General features: G+C 43.5%; 1 protein-coding gene across 2 annotated transcripts in view; it reads right to left on the reverse strand.

Moving 5' to 3' along the window:
- Window positions 1–6,278: 6,278 nt before the first annotated feature.
- The window catches only part of LOC132822262 (PDZ and LIM domain protein 3-like), a 104,400-nt gene continuing 84,540 nt past the window's right edge, over window positions 6,279–26,138 (reverse strand). For both annotated transcript variants that reach the window (XM_060835418.1, XM_060835409.1), the window contains exons 5-7: window positions 10,119–10,252; window positions 9,470–9,581; window positions 6,279–7,586 (exon numbers count right to left, since the gene is read on the reverse strand). In XM_060835418.1, the coding sequence (XP_060691401.1) occupies window positions 7,391–7,586; window positions 9,470–9,581; window positions 10,119–10,252 (442 nt within the window). In that variant the 3' untranslated portion in view covers window positions 6,279–7,390. The remainder of the gene's footprint in view (window positions 7,587–9,469; window positions 9,582–10,118; window positions 10,253–26,138) is intronic.

Genomic DNA, 26,138 nt, shown 5'->3' on the forward strand with positions numbered 1-26,138 from the left:
CTGGACGTTGGTAAACGTGGTGACACTGATTAAGAAGGGCGGTAAAGACAAGCCAGGGAACTACAGACCAGTGAGCCTGACCTTGGTGGTGGGCAAGTTGTTGGAGGGAATCCTGGGGGATAGGATGTACATGTATATGGAAAGGCAAGGACTGATTTGGGATAGTCAACATGGCTTTGTGCGTGGGAAATCATGTCTCACAAAACTAATTGAGTTTTTTGAAGAAGTAATAAAGAAGATTGATGAGGGCAGAGCAGTAGTTGTGATATATATGGACTTCAGTAAGGCGTTCGACAAGGTTCCCCATGGGAGACTGATTAGTGAGGTTAGATCTCATGGAATCCAGGGGGAACTAGCCATTTGGATATAGAACTGGCTCAAAGGTAGAAGACAGAGAGTGGTGGTGGAGGGTTGTTTTTCAAATTGGAGGCCTGTGACCAGTGGAGTGCCACAAGGATCGGTGCTGGGCCCTCTACCTTTTGTCATTTCCATAAATGATTTGGATGCGAGCATAAGAGGTACAGTTAGTAAGTTTGCAGATGACACCAAAATTGGAGGTGTAGAGGACAGCAAAGAGGGTTACCTCAGATTACAACAGGATCTGGAGCAGATGGGCCAATGGGCTGAGAAGTGACAGATGGAGTTTAATTCAGATAAATGCAAGGTGTTGCATTTTGGGAAAGCAAATCTTAGCAGGACTTATACACTTAATTGTAAGATCCTAGGGAGAGTTGCTGAACAAAGAGACCTTGGAGTGCAGATTCATAGCTCCTTGAAAGTGGAGTTGCAGGTAGATAGGATAGTGAAAGAGGCATTTGGTATGCTTTCCTTTATTGGTCAGAGTATTGAGTACAGGAGTTGGGAGGTCATGTTGTAGCTGTACAGGACATTGGTTAGGCCACTGTTGGAATATTGCGTGCAATTCTGGTCTCCTTCCTATCGGAAAGATGTTGTAAAACTTGAAAGGGTTCAGAAAAGATTTACAAGGATGTTGCCAGGGTTGGTGTTTCTGAGCTACAGGGAGAGACTGAACAGGCTGGGGCTGTTTTCCATGGAGCGTTGGAGGCTGAGGGGTAACCTTATAGAGGTTTACAAAATGATGAGGGGCATGGATAGGATAAATAGACAAAGTCTTTTCCCTGGGGTCAGGGAGTCCAGAACTAGAGGGCATAAGTTTAGGGTGAGAGGGCAAAGATATAAAAGAGACGTCAGGGACAACTTTTTCACACAGAGAGTAGTACGTGTATGGAATGAGCTGCCAGAGGATGTGGTGGAGGCTGGTACAATTGCAACATTTAAGAGGCATTTGGATGGATATATGAATAGGAAGGGTTTGGAGGGATATGGGCCGGGTGCTGGCAGGTGGGGCTAGATTGGGTTGGGATATCTGGTCGGCATGGACGGGTTGGACCGAAGGGTCTGTTTCCATGCTGTATATCTCTATGATTCTATGATTCTATCAGTGGTGAAGGCAATGGGTGCTTGTGGATGTATTGCCATTCAAGTGGGCTGCTTTGTCCTTGATGGCGCTAAGATTCTTGAGTGTTATTGGAGCTGAACCCAGGCAAGTGGAGGCATATTCCATCACATTCCTAACCTGTGCTTTGTAGATAGTGTATAGGCTTTGGGGAGTCAGAAGGTGAGTTACTCACTGTAGTATTCCTAGCCTCTAACCTGCTCTTGTAGCCATCGTGTTTATATATAAGTCTAGTTGAGTTTCTGGTCAATGTAACCCCTAAGGGTGTTGATAGCGGGACATTCAATAATGGTGAAACCACTGAATGTCAAAAGGTAATGTTTGCATTCTGCCTTTTTGGAAGTGACCCTTGCACTTGCAAGACACAAATGTTACTTGCCTATGCTTGGATATTGTCCAGATCTTGTTGCATTTGAACACGGACTACTTCAGTATCTGAGGAGTCATGAATGGTGCTGAACATTATGCAATGATCAGGGAACATCTGCCCTTCTGACCTAATGATGAAGGGAAGGTCATTGATGGACCAATTGAAGGTGGTTGGGCCTAAGACACTACTTTAAGGAACTCCTGCAGAGATGCTCTGGAATTGAGATGACTGAGATTCAACAATCACAACCATCATCCTGTGTGCCAGGTATGACTCCAACCAGGGGAGAGTTTGCCCCTTGTTTCCCACTGATTCCAGTTTTGCTTGGGCTCCTTGATGCCACACTTGGTTGAATGTGGCCTTAATTTCAAAGGCAGTCAGTCTGACCTCAACTCTGGAACTCAGGCCTTTTTGTCCGTGTTTGAACCAAAGCTGTAATGAGGTCAGGAGCTAGGTGGCCCTGGCAGAACCCACTCTGGGTACATTATCACTGAGCAGAGGCTGCTTGATAGCACTATTGGTGACACCTTCCATCACTTTGCTGATGATCAAGAAGAGACAAATGGGCAGTAATTAGCTGACTTGGAATTGTCCTGCTTTTTGCGTGTAGGACAGACCTAGGTAATTTTCCACATTGTCGAATAGATGCCAGTATTGTAGCTGTACTGAAAGAGCTTGGCTGGGGAAGCAGCATGTTCCAAGCATCAATCTTCCATATTATTGTGGAGTATATCACCATTTCTTTAGTGTTGCTGGGTCAAAGTCTGGAACTCTCTCCCAAAGGCACCAAGAGTCTACTCATATAACAAGACCTCAGCCGTTCAAGAATGCAACTGGCCACAACCTTCTCAAGGGTAATTTGGAACCGGTAACATTTGTTGGCCCAGCCAGTAACACCTTCATCCCCTGAATTCGTTTTTTAAAATGCTCTAGGATTACAATGACTTTGCTTTTGACAACCACTCAAATTACTAGTCCATGTTGGTTTGATGTGAACCTTCTGGTGAAAGATACAATAAAGCTTGAATCACATCCTTTCCCACTTCTAATTCTAATAAGAATCAGTTTATGCTTATACACACCTATTGTTCTAATTTGATGGTCATATTGTTGCCTTCCCTTGTATTCTCATTGCCTATATTTTTAGGGTATGGTAGTCACACTTGAACATCGTATTCTGTATATAGCTCCTCAAGGGCGATAAGTCATATTATATCTTCTGTGACTTCCTTTGATCACCAGCTCAGAATACTGGCAGTTAGATGTCTTCAGAAAAACTAGCTGAGAACCTACCTTCAGTTTTGAAGTTGAACATTGCATCCTGTGCCAGTTTAGAATGCATTTTTAAATAAGGTTCTGCAGCACAAGAAGAACCAATTACAATAGATGGGCTATGGTTGGGTGGGGGACGAGGGGAGGCCAGAATGCTGGGGAAGTTGGAGGAGGAGCTAAGTCTGAATGTCATAATTGGGAGCCAATGAAATAAGACATCTGAACTGGCAAACTCTCTTTTTGAAACTTTGCATGGTAAAGGAGACTTGGAAATCGACATAGTTCCTTCTTCTGGTTCAATGGCCTTCAGTGCAAAGTTTCAGCAAATCACATTAAAAATCCCGGGAATGTAGGAACACTGAACCTAGAGTAAGGTATTCAGCCCATCCAGCTTGCTCCATCATTGAATAGGCTGACCTTCTCTCAAGGCCCAACTCCTCCATTTGTACCAGCTCAGCACCACTGCCAACTCCCTTATCCTTCCAAACCTATCTACCCCCTCTTTTAGAGGACACCTCACTGACTTTTACCCACACTATTCCCATAATCCTTTACATCATTCATCAACAGCAAAAATGTATCAATTTCTGCTTTAAATTTACTCAAAGACTGAGCTTCCATAGCCCCCTGGAACAGAGGTTTCAAAAACCTCAGCTCCCTCAGAGCAAACAAAAATTTCTTCCTATCTCAATCCTAAGTGAAACCCTTGTATTTTTAAAGTTATTCCACTTAGCAAGGGTGAAAAAATGCAAACCAGGCTCCAGACATTATTAAAAAGGGAAAGAATTGAGAAGTGGGGAAATTCTCTTTAAACCTAATGTGGGCTAGAGGACTGCGTGCAGTTCTGGTCACCAAAGGATATAAAGGATAAAGGGAACAGTGAAGATTTACAATAATGATACCAGAAGTGTGTGGGTTTCCAAATCAGGATATCACCTGGTTCTCTGTTCTCTTGGATAAAGAAAGCTGAGAAGTGATCTCATCTTGTGCAGTTCTTCAGGTGGTTCAGTGGTTAGCACTGCTGCCTCATAGCACCAGAGACCTGGGTTTGAGTCCAGCTTTGAATGACTGTCTGTATGGAGTGTGCATGTCCTCCTCATGTCCGCGTACATTTTCGCCAGGTGCTCCGGTTTCCTCATAAAGCCTAACAATGTGCAGGTTAGGTGGATTGACCATGTTAAATTGCCCATGGGGTCCACAGATGTACAGGTTAGGTGGATTGGCCGTGGGAAATGTGGGGTTACAGGAATGTGATGGGTCTGGGTGGGATGCTCTCAGAGAGTTGGTGTGGACTTGATGGGTAAGTGACCTCTTTCTGCACTGTCAGAATTTTATGATTTCCCCATCAAAGGCAGGTCCAGCATAGGTATGCAAAAGTGGAAATCCATGCCAGATGGATTGTGCTGTAGGCGCCAATCTGATTCATTCCAGCTGTCCAAGTAATGCCCCCCCTTGCACCAATGATGTATCATACTGCTTCATTCCCGTACACTAAAGGGCCTCCTATAATGTTTTACTAATGAGATGGGGGTCCACCCATGCCTCATGGGGAGGCTGCATGGTAACAACTGGCTGGCATTGTGTGGAGTTGGTGTGTGGGGAGGTGGCGTGGAGGAAATGTTTGTGGGCCTCTGCTCGGGCACCATGTGGCTCATGAATGGACTTCCACCCCTGCTGAAACATATTCCCTCCTGTCCTCAATGAGAAGCCCATGATTCCTCTAGTAATCTGACTGCGCTGGCGATCCCCATACAATTAGCTCCAGTTCAAGTCCTCCTTCACTTTTGCCGTTCAGGACTGGCTGCAGAACCAACAATGCCCACTGCTGCTGGAGGCACTGCTGAGGTTGAGGAGCTGCTGGCCCTTGGATTGGCTGCAGCTGGCAGACGCAGAATCCCATCTCTCAATGTGATGGATGTCCCAGTGCCAAGAAAATGAACTGTTTGCATGATGGACATCCAATTGGATAGGGCTTCTGGAAATGGCAGTGGTTGGTGGTGATGCCTCTGTCCCTGTGGCTGCTGGTTAGAGCTAATGCCATGGTCTTTAAATTCAGCTTCTGCAAAAGAGCAATGTGTCCAATACCCTGTACTTAAAGCAATGTCTCCCTGAGGCTTAGCCATTTCAGGTTTAGCTTTGTGATAAGGCTGCAGGACTCTCAAAGAAGCTTGTGCACAGTGAAGATTGTACTTACCTTTATCTTGTTCTTCCAATATCAACTGTTCAGCAAGCTCAGTGATTACACTAACGCCTTCGAAAGGGGTGACATCTCATCTGAGATGGGAGGGTGTTTCTCAGCCACCTTTTATGCTTGAGTCAATAGATGTTACTGCTAATAAAAGTAATACAATAACATTTGGCGATTTCTTAAATCTGGGTAACGTCAGCTAACATGATAGAATTGTCCTAAAGTGCATTTGTGAGAACATGCCCACAAAGGTATTGGCATGTGGATTTGTGTGAACTGATTTGAACTTTAGATTAAAAAACTGAGGCAGCTTGAACTGGGGCCAGAAGTTGGGAAGTGACCTACTCTGTGAATCCGAGTTGGTGCTTTGAGTTTCATAATAAGACCGGTGAGCATCTTTTAAAATTTCCTTTGGCCAGGTTTTCCTGAATGAATGAGGAACCTGGCAGCTTCATTGAGGTGAGGAATCAGTTGGCGAGGGATTTCTGACTCAGATCTCTGGCTGAGGAGTCTCTCCAATCTACTACACTCATCTCCAATTTCACCACTCGGCAATCAGACCCTAATACCTGAAATAAAAACAGATATTGTTGGAGAAACTCAGCAGGTCAGGTGGCACATATGGAGAGAGAAACAGAATTTATGTTTTGCATCCCATGACCCTTTTTCAGATTTCCAGTATCTGCAGTATTTTGCATTAGCATAGGTCCTGTTTTCTTCCTCCCTTCCCCATAACCTCCCAGATCTTCAACCCTCATCCATCCCAAATGACCCCTACTCACTTTCTGTCAGCTATCCCCCAGATTGTGCTTCCTCTCTCCAACTGACTCCACCCATCGCCCCACATCGCTGGTGTCAGTGAATAGCTTTTTAGCCTGACTGGACACTCAGCTATCAGTCAGCTCTGGCTTCTGATGTATATCTTAGATTTCGACCCATACAGAGATCAAACTTGTATCTCAGGTGTGGCAGGTTTTATTCACAGTGACTTTAAAACATGGAAGACATATTTCTCATTCCAGCTTTCAGCTCTTACTACAGATTGTTTACAGGGATCTCATAGGAACATATAACATCCTGATGGACCAGACAGCTTGGCTGTGGGAAGAATGTTCATGATGTTGGGGAAATCCAGAATGAGGGGTCATTGTCTAAGAATAAGGGATAAGTCAGTCAGGACTGAGATGAGGAAGAATTTCTTCACTCAGAGAGTAGTGACCTTCTGTGGAATTCTCTACTAGAAAGCTATTGGGGTCAGTTTGTTAGATAAATTCAAGAGGGCCTTTGCAGCTAAAGGGATCAAAGGGTATGGAGAGAAAGTGGGAGTGGGATACTGAAATAGCATGATCAGCCATGGTTATATTGAATGGTGGTGCAGGCTTGAAGGGCTGAATGGCCTACTCCTGTGCCTACTTTCTATATTGCTTTTGCTTCGAGTACATGCCCAGATATAACTAAACACGCACAGAGAACATCAATAGTGAACAGACTGACATAACCAAAAACAGGGCGACTGAACACAAATGCTTCCAGGTGGGGGAACTGATCAGTGATATCAGAGCTCCAGAGCCTTTGAGATAATCCCAGATAGTAGGTTCACCACACCTCTCTGATTGAATCATTTCCTGTGGACCAAGCCAGTAAAAATACGACCCAAGGTTTCATAATTATCATTAAAATGTGATGCATGTCTGCCACAACATTAGTTTAATATATATTTCAAATAGCTAGAGGCCTGGTTACTCGGGATCTTACATTAGCAGTCATAGTACAATGTGTTTTAACAATGCATTGATTTTACTGCTCTTACAAACATGATTATATAAACTACACTGTTTAAATAATTAGTTGCATCATTGTGCCAGTGCATAGAGTTATGTGGCTTTCTGCAAGGTTTACACGTAGCAGTCTGCTAACATGGATAACTGAACAAGTGCGTTTCTCTAAATATATCTTGCAATGGGAAACTGCTTGTACTTTTAAAGATTAACCAGATTTTGAGATGCAGCATAACAGTGACAAGGCAGGCTTCTCATATAAATGGATCCGATCTGTTATTTTCTTTCAAATCTCCACAGGAAAGTTAAGCCTTCATATTCTGATAAACGGGGACAGCATCACATCCCTCTGGTGGCTTTGTTCTTGCTCTTGCGTGGGCTTCACAGTACAGTTGTCCCTCTATGAAAAAGTAACCTTTCTGCTTGAGGTTCATGCCACAGTCGGAACAAACAAAGCATTCTGGGTGTCGATACTTGTCCCGGGCCTTCACCACAGTGCCACTGTGTGTGAGAGATATTTTACAATAATTCAGTTAGAGTGCAAGCTTGTGGACTGTTTTATGATTTCAACACTGAAAGCAATGCAAGCAGGGGTGATATGGATAGATTGGAACCTGAAATCAGGTCCCACATTCAGTCAGAAAGTGTGGCTCACTTACCATCAAATCAGCTGACATTCAGTCAGTCAGGATGCTGGAGTGAAAATGGCTACTTAAAATAATCAGGGTCTAAAGACTTGGTCATTGGAGTTGGAATATGAGCAGGACTATGGTAGCCTGTTATCCTTTTAAATATTTAATGAAGGAGAAGAGGGGTAGGGTTTTGAGGATCAGATATATTCAAATATGTACTGAAATTTTCTTTGACGTTTATCTTTTTGACCTTTAAAGAGGACCCCTTCTGACTCCCCCCCCCCCCCCCCCCCCCCCCCCCCCCCCCCCCCGCCCCTTCCTTCTCCACCAACCCTGTGAAATCCAACCTTGTGCAGCAGAGACACTTATTCGGATGAAGATTTGGGAGTAGCGCCCTGCCTCCCAGTAGTAGGCACCTGGCTTATAAAAAGGAAGAATATCTTCATTCCTCACAGGCGAATTCTGACAGGACTTCTTAGGGTTGATTACCTTTAGGGACCTAAGAAACTTAGATTGAATCTGGTGCCTGGTCTTCGCCAACATTGGATTCACTGGGCGTTCGGAAGTTAAGCAAGGTGAAATTTCCAGAATAACCCAGTCATACCAACAGTAGACACCTTAATGTTCAACCAGAACATTACAGGAATGGGCTGAAATGATATCTGCTGCTCCAGGAACAGTCCCAGACCCTGTCATGTCGGACTATCATTCCCTATGGCCTCTTCCACACCACTCCTCCGAACCACTGACCAGCATTTCCAAGACATTGTCTTCACTGGGGAGAAGAGGGAAGAACCAAAGCGTTCATGTTTTATTTATGTCCCAAGATCAGTTTACAAAACAATTGCTGATGCCCCTTTGAAGAAGGTGGGCCATTGCTTGCTTTTTTTTTTAGCTATTGACATATCTGGAACAGCACCTCACAAGTAAACCGATACTGTGTTCATTTTTGAAGCTCCAGTCACAGAGAAGAATTCGCCATTTGCACAATATGTAATAAAATTGCAACTTTTTTGGCCTAAATAGGTTTATACATTTATTAGACACAGCAGGCAGAGGAAGATTTCCTCTGCTCTCCCACCTACCCCCACAGTCTGTGTGTTAAACCACAGAAAGGTAAGCTTCCCTTCTTATGTGGAGGTTAGTCTCTATTAAGACTAATAGTGCTGAATACTTTATAGTGTAGAAATCTGCACCATCACATGACTGCTTTATAATAATCCAAGGAACTGAAAAATGTGCCTTCCTTTAGGTTGAATGACTTAATTTGCGTGTGAGTGTGTCAGTGGACACCGCGAATATTAAGTTAATTGAGCCTCTCTCCAGAAATGCAAACCAACATTCAAATCTCAATCCTTGTAAAGGAGGTTTGCCTAAAACTGACAGTCATCCCATCAGGCTGAGATGGAATTAGCGTGGGGTCTCGGAGTGGAAAGGGCAGTGGGTTAATTCACAGCACCATGGTAGTATTGTTCATAAAACCAGATTGTTAGAAAAAAGAATATTATTAAATTAAAAAGAGACAGGATGGATACACAGTCCTGTTCCCAACCATTACCCCCCCATCCCCACCCCTGCCCCTACCCATGGTCCTCAGCTATGATGCTAACAGCTGAAAACATTTCATCTGAGTTTCAACTTCTGCATTAGTCAGAAATAGTCACACTGACCAAGTAAAAAGATCTTAAACCCTGTTTTCTGACAGGATTCATCGAGCCGAGATTGCAATCACCCCATTGTGTTTAAACTTACACTATTCCATTTCCACACTTGTCACAGAGTGGCAGCTTCTGAACACTTCCTGTGGAAGCACCGACTTTTGTCACTGGAGCCCTCACACTTCGAGTCACCACGGGCCGGGTACCTTGGACATTTTGCAGGAAGATAAACGGTTGTTAAAAATGACTTCGAATTTGAAATAGTCAGCGTTGACCTATCTGTTATCAGCGGGAAATTCAGCAAATACCATTGTCTAATCTGCCTGGTGCCTTTGCTTGGTATATAAACAAAGTGATGGGTTGTAATCTATCTGTAATTGACCAGCATTGTGTGTCCCTAGTTTCCCATGACAAGGTGATGCTGAGCTGCCTTCTTGAACCACTGCAGTCTACCTCCAGGTTTATCCTATGAGTTACTGCCACCATTCCCTCTAGTTTCATTAAACCTAAGCAGGAACAACCATTTCCCCACTCTACAGCACTGATTCACCCCTTCAACCCGAGTATCCTTTAATCCACCGATGTCACAAATAAATCAGTACTCAACACTGGAACACGTTCCCAAATCTTGTAATTAAACATGTATAATATCATGCAATGACTTTTCACAATTGGATCTGACAAGTGTCTAAATGGTTTATTTTGCTTCCCACTGGTAAAGACAGAAAGCCAGTGATCCTCACCACTTTCATCTGCTTCCAGGTAATCCTGGATTGCACGGAAGGACCCAGATTGCCTCGGCTCACTCTTTTCCTCCTGGTTGCTGTGTAGCATCTTGTAGACTGCCGAGTTTTCAACTCCTGGTGCTGGTTCAACTCTGTATGGACATAGTAGCTTACAGTAAGCTGATGAAATTTTCTTTTTGAAGATGCATGCAGTAACTTCTAATCCCAAAGTAATACAGATAATATTCCAGACTCTAATAATACTTGGCAGTTGCGTAGGGCAGCATTAGATGGAGTCGACTGATATCTTGCTCACCCACTAGTGAGCCAGTGAGAGCCCTGTGTCACAAGCCTCCCAAGTGATTATGAAACCCAGGAACAGAAATCCCAGCCCCCAAAGCTGCCACATCATCAGAGGCACTTGTTTGAAGAAGTGACCTTTCTGGAAGTGCACAAGGAACCCTGGCACAGATTTCATGTTGAGCTTCTCACATGCTACCTTCTACTGCCAGGTGAATATCAATGCCAGTCTAATGAGTCTCTAATGTTGACAATGATTGTCCAATTAAGGGCCTTGGTTAGTGTTAGGATAGAAACAATGTTCTTAAGCCTTCCTGTCCCAGACTAATTGAGTGAGAATTCAGAAGATCCCCACTCCCATTCAGTTAAGTGAGCTCGATACAACTATATGAGCCTCGGGGAAGGTGTTACGTTCTACTCTTAATCTTCACAACCTAAGTTTTACTTTTTCCAATTCCAATGTGAAATTGGTGCTCTGACTTCAGTGAACGTATGCACATAACGAATTTTACACTTTACAAATCTTAATGGTTGAACAAACAATTGTTTTCAGCCAGTTAATGCAAATTGATAATGTGTGCACATTGAGACATACTAGCGGGGTGACAAAAATGAATAGGTAAAAACAAGGACTGCAGATGCTGGAAACCAGATTCTAGATTAGAGTGGTGCTGGAAAAGCACAGTAGGTCAGGCAGCATCCAAGCAGCAGGAAAACCGACACTTCAGGCAAAAGCCTTCACCAGGAATAGAGGCAGGGTGCCTTTAGGGTGGAGAGATAAATGAGAGGGAGGTGGGGGTGGGGAGAAAGTAGTATAGAGTACAATAGGTGAATGGGGGTGGGGATGGAGGTGATAGGACAGAGATGAATAGTCAGTTTAACACTTTGCTACTAATGGCAGTTGGATAAAGAGTGTGGTGCATTGAACGAACAGTTGATTAACTATTGTCAGGCTTGCGCTAAGACCAAAGCCCAATTCCATCTGTCTGAAAGGCCAGAGAGGAATGCCAGAGCAGACACAACATGCAGTTGCTGCTGAAATTCATACAGTAAGATGCCAAACACTGAACATAATCCTCCCTCAATATTTGAATCTTTTTGCTGTCCTTCCAATCTTCGATGATTCTATCCTTTCAAACTTCATATACATTTAATTATTTTTCAGAGTTTTACTTTGTATGACTTCATACATATTTATCATGGAATTCGTTATTTAAATAATCTTTGGTCTATGGAATTTCAGGATGGAACCATCTGAGTGCACAGTAAAGGGCAGCTCTAGATTACAAACAATTGATCAGGTGCATGACTGAGCTTCAAGGATGGCACTGGTCTGGTGACAGGTAATGACTCAAGTTTGGGATGACAGCACTGGGCCTCATGGCATTTAGTTGATTTAAGCTTCAGACATTTCCTATCCGGAGCCCTCCACCCTGTCACAGACTTTCATATTTGTTGTTCTTCCCATCCAGCCTTCCTTCCAAGTTCTCGAAACCTTCTCGCAGTTATGATGGAAGGCCACAGACTTCAATTGTTCACTTTGTTTTTTTATATATCAGAGGCTACTAGATCTGTTGGGTATTTCCATGACTTTTTGAATTATTTTCAGATATCCAGCATCTACAGTATTCTGCTTTGACATTCTTTCTTGTTGGAGATATGACTCACTGTGGAACAGTTCTCCTTGCACCTTGAGATGGGCTCCACATTTTGATGACAAGCATTTGCTATATAAGGAGAAGGTGAGGACTGCAGATGCTGGAGATCAGAGTTGAGATTGTGTTGCTGGGAAAGCACAATAGGTCAGGCAGCATCTAAGGAGCAGGAGATTCGATGTTTCGGGCATAAGCCTGTCATCAGGAATGAGGCTTGTGGGCCGGGGCCGAGTGATAAATGGGAGGGGGGGATTGGGGGGAAGGTAGCAGAAAAGCGATAGGTGGATGAAGGTGAAGGAGAAGGTGATAGGTCATGGGGGGAGTGATGGACAGGTCCGGAGGGCGGTGCCGAGTTGGAGGCTTGAGACTGGGATAATGTGGGGGAGGGAAAATGAGGAAGCTGTTGAAATCCACATTTATCCCGTGTGGTTGCAGGGTCCCAAAGTGGAATTTGAGGCCGTCTTCCTCCAGGCATCAGGTGGTAACGGTTTGGCATTTGAGGAGGCCCAGGACTGCATGTCCTTGATGGAGGGGGAGTTGAAGTGTTCAGCCACGGGGTGGTAGGGTTGGTGGGTGTGGGTGTCCCAGAGATGTTTTCTGAAATGATCTGCAAGAAGATGTCCTGTCTCCACAATGTAGAGGAGACCACACCAGGTGCAACGAATGCAGTTGATGACATCGGTAGGGAAACAGGTAAATTTCTGATGGATGTGAAAGGATCCCTTGGGGCCTCGAACAGAGGTGAGGGGAATGTTGTTGGCACAGGTTTTGCATTTCATATGGTGGCAGGCAAAGGTGCCAGGAGTGGGGAGTAGGCTGGTGGGGGCGCATGGACATGATGAGGGAGTCATGGAGTGAATGGTCCATAGGGGTGGGGAGGGAAATGTATCTTTGATAGTGGGATTCATTTGGAGGTGGCGGATGTGGCGGAGGATGATGCGATTTATGCAAGATTGGTGGGGTGCAAGGTGAGGATGGGGGGTTCTGTCCTTGTTGCTTTGGGAGGGGTTGGGTTCAACTGCGGTGGTGCATGAAGTGGAGGAGATGTGTTGGAGGGCATCATCAACTATGTGGGAAGGGAAGTCATGATCATGGAAGAAGGAGGCCATCTGTGACTTTCTGAGGTGGAATTGGTCATCCTGGGAACAGATGTCGCGGAGGCAGAGGAATTGGGAATAAGAAGTGGCATTTTTGCAGCAAGTAGGGTGGGTGGAGGTGTAATCTAGGTAGCTGTGGGATTTGGTGGGCTTGTGGTAGATGTCTGTGGTTAGTCAGTCACTGGAGATGGTGATGGAGAGGTCCAAAAAGGGGAGGGAGGTGTCCGAGATGGTCTAGGTGAATTTGAAGCTGGGGTGGAATGTGTTGGTAAAGTTCATGAACTATTCAACTCGTGGGAGGATGAGGCAGCACCGATACAGTCATCGATGTAGCGGAGGAACAGGTGTGGGGTGATGCCAGTGTAACTGCGGAAGATAGACTGTTCCACGTTTCCGACAAACAGGCAGGCATAGCTGGGTCCCATGTGGATGCCCATGGCTACCCCTTTGGTTTGGAGGAAGTGGGAGGATTGGAAGGAGAAGTTGTTGAGGTTGAGGACCAGTTCAGCCAGTCAGATGCGGGTGTAGGTGGAAGAGTACTGCCATATAACCTTAGCGCAATTAAAGTCCTCAATAATTACACTTCTTCTTACCATTATAAAGTTATTTCAATCACTCACAAGCCTCATGCCCAATTTCTTGCACACTATTTACTGCTCGTAGCATATCAGTGATGTAGCAAGCTCAGATTATTAGGGTGGCACGGTGGCTCAGTGGTTAGCACTACTGCCTCATAGTGCCAGGGACCTGTGTTGATTCCACCCTCAAGTAACTGTCTGTGTATATTCTCCCTGTGACTGCGTGGGTTTCCTCCCACAATCCAAAGATGTTCAGGTTAGGTAGATTGGCCTGTTAAAATGTCCAGGGATGTGCAGGCTAGGTGGATTGGCAATGGGAAACACAGGTATGCGGTAGGGGTGTGTTACTGGGTGGGATAGTCTTCGGAGGGTTGCCTTGGATTTGATGGGCCAAATGGCCTGCTTCCATAACTGTAGGAATTCTGTGACTCTATGATATTATTTCTTAACGTAAGATGTGCTTGAGAGTTCAGTTCCTATAGCCATAGTGACAAAAGTGCTTGAACCATTAAAGGAGTGACTCTGTCATTTGAAACGCATATGAAGAGAATGAAAGTCAGCTATGACTGAGTCAATGTGCTAAGGGGAACCTGTAGCTTAGCTGAACTCATGATGCCTGTTCAAAAGCACAATTATCAGTAGTGGTGGATCAACTGCCCTCTCAAACACATACTCTATTCCAATGCCCTTAATTGTACAGCATTCGTACCAACTATTATCAAGTTGTCATTTATTCTCTCAGCATTGCTAAGTTATGATGGTACTTAGAGAAGGAACAGAAAACTATTAATACTGCAAGAATATTTTTTGATATAAGGTTGATAGAAGATTGCCTGATATCACTAACTGCGTTCTCTGGATGGAGACTTCACTGGCTTGCACACATTTCTGAAACATTTGCTTTATGTGAAGGATTTTGCCAGAGAGGAGAAAAGTACATTCTTCTTGGAGTGTGGAAATTTGCAACATACAGAGTGTCTGCTACTGCAGTCATTTTAGAACACACTAACAGGTTCTCATAGCTCATCAGCTACAACAGGAAAAAAGCTTTACTAAGCCCAACCAATTTATATCAGGTTTTAACCTGTAGATGAGCAAACAGTTCCAAATACAATTACTCCCTTATCCCCCAACACTTATTCCTTTATCCAGGATTTGGAGATGCCAGTGTTGGACTGGGGTGTACAAAGTTAAAAATCATAACACCAGGCTATAGTCCAACAGGTTTAATTGGAACTATAACCTGGTGTTGTGTCATTTATCCAGGCTATCGAAAGTAACCTTGAATGATGGCATAATCTCTGCCTCAACCAGCAAGGCTGAAGTGAATTCTCCAATCTCACAATTCTCTCTGTGAAGACATTTTTTCCTGTCTTGTTTGTAAATAACTTACATTTGATCTTCTATCTACTGGCCCTCATACTTTGTCCCTTTAATATTAAAAACAACCTTCTCTAAGCTGTCCCATTCTTTATAAATATAAAATAATGATATTATATCACCCATACTCTGCATTATCCTCTTTGTATAATAGGCAGCAGCCTACTTCACTTGTCCTCTATCCTTCCTCAGGTTTTGATGTATTTTCTGTAACGTGGATCCCAATAGTGGACAGACTGCTCCAACAGACTTATTATTTAGGGTTTTTTTTAGATTAGATTAGTTTCCCGAAAGTGTGGAAACAGGCCCTTCGACCCAACAAGTCCACACCGATCCTCCAAAAGAGCAACCCACCAAGACCCATTCCCCTATCCTATGTTTATCCCTGACCAGTGCACCTGACACTATGGGCAATTTAGCATGGTCAATTCACCTGACCTGCACATCCTTGGACTGTGGGAGGAAACCGGAACACCCGGAGGAAACCCACACAGACACTGGGAGAATGGGCAAACTCCACACAGACAGTCGCCCGAGGTGGGAATCAAACCCGGATCCCTGGTGCTGTGCTAACCACTGAGCCACCATGCCGCCCCACGGTTCTTCAAGGGTTCACCATTATCTCATTGCTGAACTACACAACAATGTGAAAACTTAAAATAACACAACATTTTAGTTTTGAAATTTCTTGGTCCAGGTGATTGAAATTGTAGCTCAGGTCGATGATAAGTCTGTAAGTTAGCTTGCTGAGATTGAAGGTTTGTTTTCAGATATTTCATCACCATGACTAGGTAACATCATCAGTGAGATTCCCTGGTGAAGTGCTGGTGGTATGGTCCGCCTCTCTGTTTATAGGTCTTGGTTTCTTAAGGTGGGTGATGTCATTTCCGTTTTTGTTTCAAGGGAAGGTAGATAGGATCTAAGTCGATGTGTTTATTGATGGAATTCTGGTTGGAATGGCATGCCTCTAAGAATTATCGTGATTGTCTTTGTTTCGCCTGTCCTAGGATGTATGTGTTATCCCTGTCAAGGTGATGTCCTTTTTTGTCTGTATATATAGAAACTAGTGAGGGTGGATCATGTCTTTTGGTGGCCAGTTGGTGTTCATGTATCCTGGTGGCAAGTTTCCTTGTAGTTTGTCTAATGTAGTGTTTTTTTTAACAGTTCTTGCATGGTATCTTGTAAATGACATTAGTTTTGCTGTTAGTATCTAATGGATCCTTTAGGTTCATTATTCGCTATTTAAGTGTGTTGGTAGGTTTGAGGGCTACCGTGATGCCAAGGAGTCTGAGTAGTCTGGAAGATCTTTCTTATATGTCTTTGATGTAAGGTAATGGGGCTATAGTTTTTGGTTGCGTGTGTCTGCTTGTTTGGGTTTTCTCCTGAGGAAGCGGCAGATTATGTTTATTGGATATCCATTTTTCTTGACAACGTTGTATAGATTTGTTTTCTGCTTTTTGTAGTTCTTGGGTGCTGCAGTGTGAAGTAGCTCATTGAAATAATGTCTTGATGCAGCTCCGTTTGTGGGTGTTGAGGTGATTGCTTCTGAAGTTAAGTATTTGTTGTTTTTCTGTAGACGCTGGTTTGAAGCTCTTTGTTTAACTGTATGTTGAACTGTCACGTCTAGGAATGAACTATGTTTTACTGCAATTAAAACAGTGATGAAGGTATTGCTCAGAGCCCAAGTTGTAAGTGAAGAGTTGGGGAGATAGAGCACTGTAACAGAATTAAGATTTTAATTGTGAGAATTTGCTTGTGTAAGAGACCAGGAAGCAGAACCTGGATTGAATGATGCTGCATGATAGGGAGAAAAAACAAAGAATTGGTACACAAGGGTTGCTTGTGTGAAGTATGTGGTTTTCTGTATGCTAACCAAGAAATTTTAGTGCAGGGTATAATAGCTGTATTAATCATCTTGCTTTCCAGGTGTAGAAGATTTCTTGGAAAATGAATGTTTACATATGCTTCCAGCTTAAATTATGTAAAATGGAAGTAAACTTACAGTTAACAAAAAATGATCTGGCATTTTCAGCAATGTAACTCTGACACAGGGCTAAACTTATTGCTACCACATTGAGGTTTGAAGATGGGGACACAGAAAAAATCTGGCAGTTAACACTCCTGTTACCTTCATAAGATCCCAGTAAAGTGTTTTGAGGGCAGTTATGGAAGAGAAAATGAACTTCCAAATTGTACATTTCACAGTTTAACTTCAATTACCTTCCACGAGGAAAGCAACTTGTCATACCAACAGCAGTAACCTGGCACACAGTGTTACAGCAGCATTACCTTCAGCTGCATGGGCAAGACAAACTGAGAATGCCTAATCCTGAATTGAAACATTCAACATGACAGTGATATTGAGGCCAAATTATATGAGGCTGTCAACATACATGGGTCAATTGTACCAGCCTCAGAAGGAGAGCTACACTGTTGTCTTCCCAGCTATAATGGAAGCTTGATCATCTACTGAGGATCACATAAATAAACCAAATTACAAAGGATACTGTATGGTGAGGAGAACAGAACAACAGTAATATTATTGAAGAAGAACAAGCAAGAAAATGTATCTTATTTATCAGGTGATGTTACAGAAATGCCTGTGTCATTATTTCAAACACAAGTATTCCCCTACAATGGTGAAATTAGCAAATTCTTAAGAGGGAACATTTTTTGTTGATGAAAGCATCCATGGATGTTATGAAGCACTCAATCCAGGTGTGTGCAGGTTCATACCAAAATGCATTTTTCCAATTGTGTTCCAATTATCCACCAATTTGAACTTCAGCCAGTGTTTCTTACCTTCTACTTCCCTGTATCAGATAACACTGCACTTCTCTCCAGTGGGACTCCAGACTCCAGAGCAGATATAATAATAGTACTTATCAAATTTACAAACTACATCACAGTTAAATGAGAACTGAAAGGGGAAATATCATCACTTTCTACATTATCACTAATCATACATTTGGGTGCAAATACAGTAGAACCTCAATTACCCGAATATCAATTATCCGAATATCAATTATCTGAATTTTCAATTTTTCGAACAAGGTCTCAAGGTTCAGTAAAAATGTTACATCAAAGAGGTAAGTGAATTCGGACTACCTGTATTGAAAAACATGTGAAAACACTGGCAAAAACAAAGAAACACAAGCACCACAAGCAACAGCGACTGGATATTTTTGACGTAAAGGTTAGTTACACCGTCCTTTACAAACGTAAGTGCTTTATTCCCATCACTTAACTGGGCCGTTCGTGAAAAGACTGGCTGAGAAAGTTAACACATGCATGAGGCAATGCTTCTGTCTTTCTATAGCAGTACTAAGTTCAGCAGAAACTGACAAATGCTCTTGTAATTGTAGAAGCTGTTTGGGACCTTGTTTAATACTAGGATTTCATATATTTATGTGATGGTAAGGGTTTGGTCCTTCTCAGTTTTACCTGCAATTTGCAGAATGCAAAGACTAGTTTATTTAAATAGCAGACTCATCAAAATTATAGATATAAAAACAACTCTCCAGTAGAGCACAGCATTAGATCAATATATGTTCATGGTCAAATCGACTATCTGAATAATCAATTATCCGAATGAAATACTGCCCGTCCATCTTGTTCGGATAATCGAGGTTCCTCTGTATTGTATTAGATTCTGTGGTTACCGGTGAAATAACCTTGAATCCAGAATGGTTCAATGATCTCTGCAGAGTGGATTTCCTTTCCCCTATGGCAATTTAAATCTGTATCACATCAAGGTCACCTACAGCTGTCTAACATCTGTGATGTCAGAAGCAGGGTAGAGCAGCCAATCATATTACAGTATTCACATAGACAGCAAACCAGGAAATTTAAAACATTTCATACACAATTTCATAATATCATACACAATTTCAGAATTTAAATTACATAGTTTAGATTAAAATCAAAGCCAAAATATTATAAACCAAAGCTAAAAATAGTATTTAAAATAGATTTTTTACAGAAAGATTAACAGTCTGTATGTGGGTATTTTGTCAGTTCCCTAATGGCTCTGAAAATGCAATCCAGTGGGACCTAAAGAGCGCATCTATGGAGGAGTGGAGAATCACTGTCAGCAACTGCAGGGCTTCAGCGTTTCTGCACATGTGCAGACTCCCAAAATTGTTGCATCACAATGAGGAATGCTGCCGTTACTATTTCAAAAGCCAATTAAGTTTTTGTTTTTATGTAATATAAATTGGATAGCAATAAATAGTTACATAAGGTAAAATGTATACATTTTAAATCTGTTTTCACATGCATGGCATGTGGGGCAGCAGGGTGGCTCAATGGTTAGCACTGCTGCCTCACAGCACCAGGATCCCAGGTTTGATTCCAACCTCGGTGACTGTATGGAGCTTGCACATTCTCCCCCGTGTCTGTGTGGGTTTCTTCTGGGTGCTCCAGTTTCCGCCCACACTCCATAGATGTGCAGGTCAGGTGAATTGGCCATGCTAAATTGTCCATAGTGTTACACACTAACCTAGTGTTAGTCAGAGGGAAATGGGTCTGAGTGGGTTACCCTTCAGAGGGTCGGTGTGGACTTGTTGGGCAGAAGGACCTGTTTCCGCACTGTAGGGAATCAAATCAAATCTAATCATGCACTGAAATTCCATTTTGCTAGGGAGGAGTATTTCTGAGCAAGTAGCAGTTATTGCTCCTCTCCAATGTGGAAAGGAAACCTCTAATGGCATTCGCGACTCCCAGAACAACAATCCCTGTCGTGGGACAGGATATCCCAATGGACTCCAGTTAATGAAGTGATGAACCTTTTACCCTACACAACCATCTCTGTTTTTATATGTCTCAAATTGGTGCTGTTATGGTCCTGTAAAAACATACACTATTTTTCCAACTGCAGAAGTCTAACTCTGAAGACCTGTCTCACCATTTGGATTGCTGAAGGAAGTAAAACTGTCTTTTAAGTTTGCTACCTGCAATAATTGAACAGCAGATTTGTCCAACACTCTTTCCCCAAATGTGAACTTAAAACCTCATGTTGATCTTTCAACACGTTACTTAAAATATGCCAAAGTAGACTGTTACACAGTTCTTGTTTTAATATACACAGATACATGTGTGATTATTTTAGATAGCTAAGGGGGAGAGGGATTGTTAACTTCCTTGGTTCTCTAGATGCAGGAAATCGGAGCTTCCCTTAATATTTTAACTCCACAGTTTCAACATATGTGTGAGGCCCCGATAGATTCTGTGCCTTAAATCTATTTGGTAGGAGGCAGCCTGGCTGAGGCTGCAGCACACAGCTGGGTGTGGGATGGTGGCCAAATTCAAGAAATGGGAGAGCTAATCCATGGTGATGAATCTGGAATTGATTCTCAGCATGCATTGTCCCAGTCAACAAGGCGATGGAGGTGGATGGGGAATTCCTGCAAAGAGGGAAGATCAGAAGCCTGAGAAATGGGAAGGAACTGGGAGATCCTTGGTGAACGGGGTCAACACTTTAGCGGAGAACATCTGAAATCTCTTCGGGGTGAGGTGGTGGAACTGCAAACATAGTGGAGAAAGACTGGAACAGTTTTCGGGATTGGGTTGTCTGGGGACTGGCTGAATCCAACAGGTGAGTGGAAAGGGACTTACCTCCTGATCCAGCAAGCCCCTCATCTTTAATCAGCTGACAGTGGTCCCAAGGCCCAACCTATGTTTCAAACTGTGAATAAAAATGAGGCACTTTGCCTCGTTATAAAGTGTTCCATCCCATACTCTGGGGGAGATTTGTTTCCTGTCCAGTTCTGTCTACATCTGGTAAAATCAGAAGTGGGCAGGTTGGAAGTGGATCAGGCCAGGATTCAAAATCTTAATATTTCACCACCTCATCGGACTGAAATCTGCCTTTTTTGGCGTTAAAATTCTCCACTCTTCCACCCAAAAGGTCTCTCTGAGTTAGAATTCTTTGAGGAGAGACTAAGCAGGACAGATAAAAGGGAGCTGAAAATGTGTTGCTGGTTAAAGCACAGCAGGTCAGGCAGCATCCAAGGAACAGGAAATGCGACGTTTCGGGCCAGAGCCCTTCATCAGGAATGAGGAGAGTGTGCCAGGCAGGCTAAGATAAAAGGTATGGAGGAGGGACTTGGGGGAGGGGCGATGGAGATGTGATAGGTGGAAGGAGGTCAAGGTGAGGGTGATAGGCCGGAGTGGGGTGGGGGCGGAGAGGTCAGGAAGAAGATTGCAGGTTAGGAGGGTGGTGCTGAGTTGAGGGAACCGACTGAGACAAGGTGGGGGGAGGGGAAATGAGGAAACTGGAGAAATCTGAGTTCATTCCTTGTGGTTGGAGGGTTCCCAGGCGGAAAATGAGGCACTCTTCCTCCAACCGTCGTGTTGTTATGTTCTGCCGATGGAGGAGTCCAAGGACCTGCATGTCCTCGGTGGAGTGGGAGGGAGAGTTAAAGTGTTGAGCCACGGGGTGGTTGGGTTGGTTGGTCCGGGCGTCCCAGAGGTGTTCCTTGAAGCGTTCAGCAAGTAGGCGGCCCGTCTCCCCAATATAGAGGAGGCCACATCGGGTGCAGCGGATGCAATTGATGATGTGTGTGGAGGTGCAGGTGAATTTGTGGCGGATATGGAAGGATCCCTTGGGGCCTTGGAGAGAAGTAAGGGAGGAGGTGTGGGCGCAAGTTTTACATTTCCCGTGGTTGCAGGGGAAGGTGCCGGGAGTGGAGGTTGGGTTGTTGGGGGGTGTGGACCTGACGAGGGAGTCACGAAGGGAGTGGTCTTTGCGGAACGCTGATAGGGGAGGGGAGGGAAATATATCCCTGGTGGTGGGGTCCGTTTGGAGGTGGCGGAAATGACGGCGGATGATACACTATGTACGGAGGTTGGTGGGGTGGTAGGTGAGAACCAGTGGGGTTCTGTCTTGGTGGAGGTTGGAGGAGCGGGGCTCAAGGGCGGAGGAGCGGGAAGTGGAGGAGATGCGGTGGAGGGCATCGTCGATCATGTCTGGGGGGAATCTGCGGTCCTTGAAGAAGGAGGCCATCTGGGCTGTACGGTATTGGAACTGGTCCTCCTGGGAGCAGATGCGGCAGAGACGAAGGAATTGGGAATATGGGATGGAGTTTTTACAGGGGGCAGGGTGGGAGGAGGTGTAGTCCAGGTAGCTGTGGGAGTCAGTCGGTTTATAGTAGATGTCTGTGTTGAGTCGGTCGCCCGAGATAGAAATGGAAAGGTCTAGGAAGGGGAGGGAGGAGTCTGAGACGGTCCAGGTGAATTTGAGGTCGGGATGGAAGGTGTTGGTAAAGTTGATGAACTGTTCAACCTCCTCGTGGGAGCACGAGGCAGCGCCGAAACAGTCATCGATGTAGCGGAGGAAAAGGTGGGGGGTGGTGCCAGTGTAGTTGCGGAAGTTGGACTGTTCCACATATCCTACGAAGAGACAGGCATAGCTGGGGCCCATGCGGGTGCCCATGGCAACTCCTTTAGTTTGGAGGAAGTGGGAGGATTGAAAAGAGAAGTTATTCAGGGTGAGGACCAGTTCAGTCAGTCGAAGGAGGGTGTCAGTGGAAGGGTACTGGTTGGTGTGGCGGGAGCCAATTGATGTGATATACTTGGAATTCCAAAAGGCTTTGTTAAGGTACCACACATTAAAGTACTTAATAATGGAAGCGCACATGGTGTCAGGTTAGTACATTAGCATGGATTGAGGATTGGTAACTAATAGAAGACTGAGACTTGTGATTGGGGAACATTATCAGGATGGCAATCTATTACAAGTGCTGTGCTACAGGGATCAGTGCTGGCGCCGCAATTATTTACAATATATATCCATGACTTGGATGATGGAAGTGAATTATAGAAGTAGAAGTGATATACACAGGTCAAGTGAATGACAGATGGAACATAATGTGGAAAAAATGTGAGGTTACACATTTTGGGAGAAAAAATAAAACAACTGGATATTATTTAAATACAGAAAGACTGCAAAAAGCTGCAGCAGAGAGGGATTTGGGAGCCCTCGTGTAAGAATCACAAAACCAATTATACAAGTTCAGCATGTATTAAGAACGGCAAATGAACTGTCAACCTTTCTTGCAAAGAGCATGGTGCATAACAAAAGGGGATCTTACTAAAATTATACAAGGCACTTGTCAGGGCACATCTGGAATACTAATCTAATGTAAGATACATTGGCATTGAAGGCAATCCAGAAAAGGCTCACGATTCTGGGTTTGGAAGGATTTTCTTATGAGGAAGGAATGGGTAGTTGGGCTTATACTCAGGGTTGAAGCAGAAAGGTTGTTTTCTCTTGTAGGAGAGCCTAAGACAAAAGGACATCATGTTAGATTAAACAGCACTAATGTAAGGCAGAGAAGAGGAGGAATTTCATCTCTCAAAGGATAGTCAATCTTTAAAATTTGTTACCATAAAGTGCTGTAGAACTTGGGTCATTCAATATGTTCAAGACTGAAATAGACAGATTTTTAATGAGTAAGAGAATCAAGGGTTAAGGGAATAAAGCAAGAAAATGTAGTCGAGAGTTATCAGATCGGCTATAATATCATTAAATGGTGGAATGAACTTGATGGACCAAATGGCCAACAATTGTTCCTATGATGATTAAATGCATTATTTTTATATGTAGCATCAAACTGCAGAATTGCAATGGTCTCATAAAGTTGCATATTGTAGAATCACAAAAAATTGAACTTGCAGAATCCCTGTCTCTCATAATTGGGGAAAACTTTTAACTAAACAAACCATTCAATGAAATGCACCTGATGATGACAACCCAATAACATCCAGTTGGCATAGACAGTTCTCAAATCCTCCTGCTATGTGAAATGTTTAGTTTTGAAGTAGATTAATTTTGAACAGTGGAAATGAAATAATGGAGCTTTAAAGATTAGGCTTTCGTTAAATTGTGCAATTGTCTCCTCTACAACAAAACCATGACATTTCCAGACAATTAAGACCTCTGAAACAGTATAGCAAAAGTTCAAACATTATTAGAGTCCAATAATATTTCTTCAGCGATTAAGATAGGATTGTACACAATGCAATAATCCATTTTTCTTATCAACTACATATCAGTGCAGCAGCTTAAGGATTCAATGCAAAACATATTGCTACCCTACATGCATAGATTTTACTTAGTGATTTCCAAAGGTGTGCAGGTTATAGAAAAATATACATGTTTTCCAAGGTTTCTATCGTAATGATTTAAGCAATCACTGTTTATCCTATTTGTGGGGAAAATATGTTGATTCAATGTGTAAGGAAATCTTTTTGAGTTTTATTGAGTCACTATACATTTTTGAAAGCTTGTAAAGTGAAAGATTTTTAAAATGCTTATCTTTTTACTTATTTGAAGTTAATATTTAACTAACATTTGTACAATATGTTTTCCAATTATGTTAGTAAGGTGGTAAGTCAATGAGTGCACTGTGTGATTAATTTACAGTAAATGAATGAGCATATTGTGCAATTAACGCAATAGCAAGTTAATGAAGGCACTATTTAATTTACAGAACATTAATGAATATACTGTATAATTAGTGCTTTGGCAAATTTATGGTTGTATGTAAGTATTTAGATGTACTGTTTATTTTGTACAGTAGGTTAGTGTTCTATATTGGTGCAATAACTTTCTGCATGCATTTTTGCAAATGTAGGCTTACAAACGCACTATATAATTTTTCAGACATTTTATAGGTACAATATTAATGTAATCACAGGTTTTTAATTTATCTTCATACATTTTTATTCATTCATGGAAAGTAGGAATCAATGACTGGGGCCAGCATTTATTGGCCATTCCTAATTTCCCTTGAGAAGGTTATGCTGAGCTACCTTTTTGAACTGCTGCAGTTCATTTGGTTTAGATAGGCCCATAAGGTAGGGTTTTCCAGGATTTTGACCCAGCGGCACTGAAGGAACAGCTATATAATTCCAAATCAAGATGGTAAATGGCTTGGGGTGAATCTCGTAGATGGTGGTCTTCACGTAACTGCTGCCCATATCCTCCTACATGGTACTGTTGTATGGGTGGAAAGTAAGAAGCTTTGATGAATTTCTGCAGTGCATCTTGTAGATGGTGCACTGCTATTGAACATCAGTGGCGGAGGAAGTGGATTTTTGTGGATGTGGTAACAATCAAATGGCTTGCTTTGTCCTGGATAGTGTCAATCTTCTTGACTGTTGCTCGAGCTGCACTCACTCAGACAAGTGCAGAGTATTCTATTACACTCCTGAGTTGTGTCTTGAAGATGGTGGACAAGCTTTGAGAAGTCAGGAGGTGAGTTACTTGCTACAAGGATTCCTAGCCTCTGATCTATTTTTGGAGCCACTGTACTTATTTGACCAATGCAATTGAGTTTCTGGTAACAAACAGGATGTTGCTAGGAGGGGATTTATCATGGCGATGCCATTCACATTCACATTCAAGGAGCAATGGTTAGATTCCTTCCTGCTGTAAATGGTCATTTCCTGTCAGGTCCATGCGCGAATGTTACTTAGTCAAGGCTAAGATGGCGAAGGAGTAGGGCTCTCAAACTGGAGATCACCCACTCTATCCATTTCTTTTCTTCTTTTCCCTCTTTCCAAGTTTTCTTTTCTTTCTGTATTTTCTTTCTGTCTCCTAACCTCCATTCCTTGGGCAGCATCAGTGGTGGAGAGTTCAGTGTGGACCCGAGGAACCCCCAGCCTTGGGGTGAATTCCAGTGCGGACCCCCAGCCTCGAGGTGAATCCCAGTGTGGACTCCCAGCCTCGGGGTGAATCCCAGAGCAGACCCCCAGCCTCGGGGTGAATCCCAGTGCAGACTCCCAGCCTCGGGGTGAATCCCAGTGCAGACTCCCAGCCTCGAGGTGAATCCCAGTGCAGACTCACAGCCTCGAGGTGAATCCCAGTGCAGACTCACAGCCTCGAGGTGAATCCCAGTGCAGACTCCCAGCCTCGGGGTGAATCCCAGTGCGGACTCCCAGCCTCGAGGTGAATCCCAGTGCAGACTCCCAGCCTCGAGGTGAATCCCAGTGCAGACTCCCAGCCTCGAGGTGAATCCCAGT

Source organism: Hemiscyllium ocellatum, chromosome 2 (genome assembly GCF_020745735.1).
Source record: "Hemiscyllium ocellatum isolate sHemOce1 chromosome 2, sHemOce1.pat.X.cur, whole genome shotgun sequence".
Classification (NCBI taxonomy): domain Eukaryota; kingdom Metazoa; phylum Chordata; class Chondrichthyes; order Orectolobiformes; family Hemiscylliidae; genus Hemiscyllium; species Hemiscyllium ocellatum.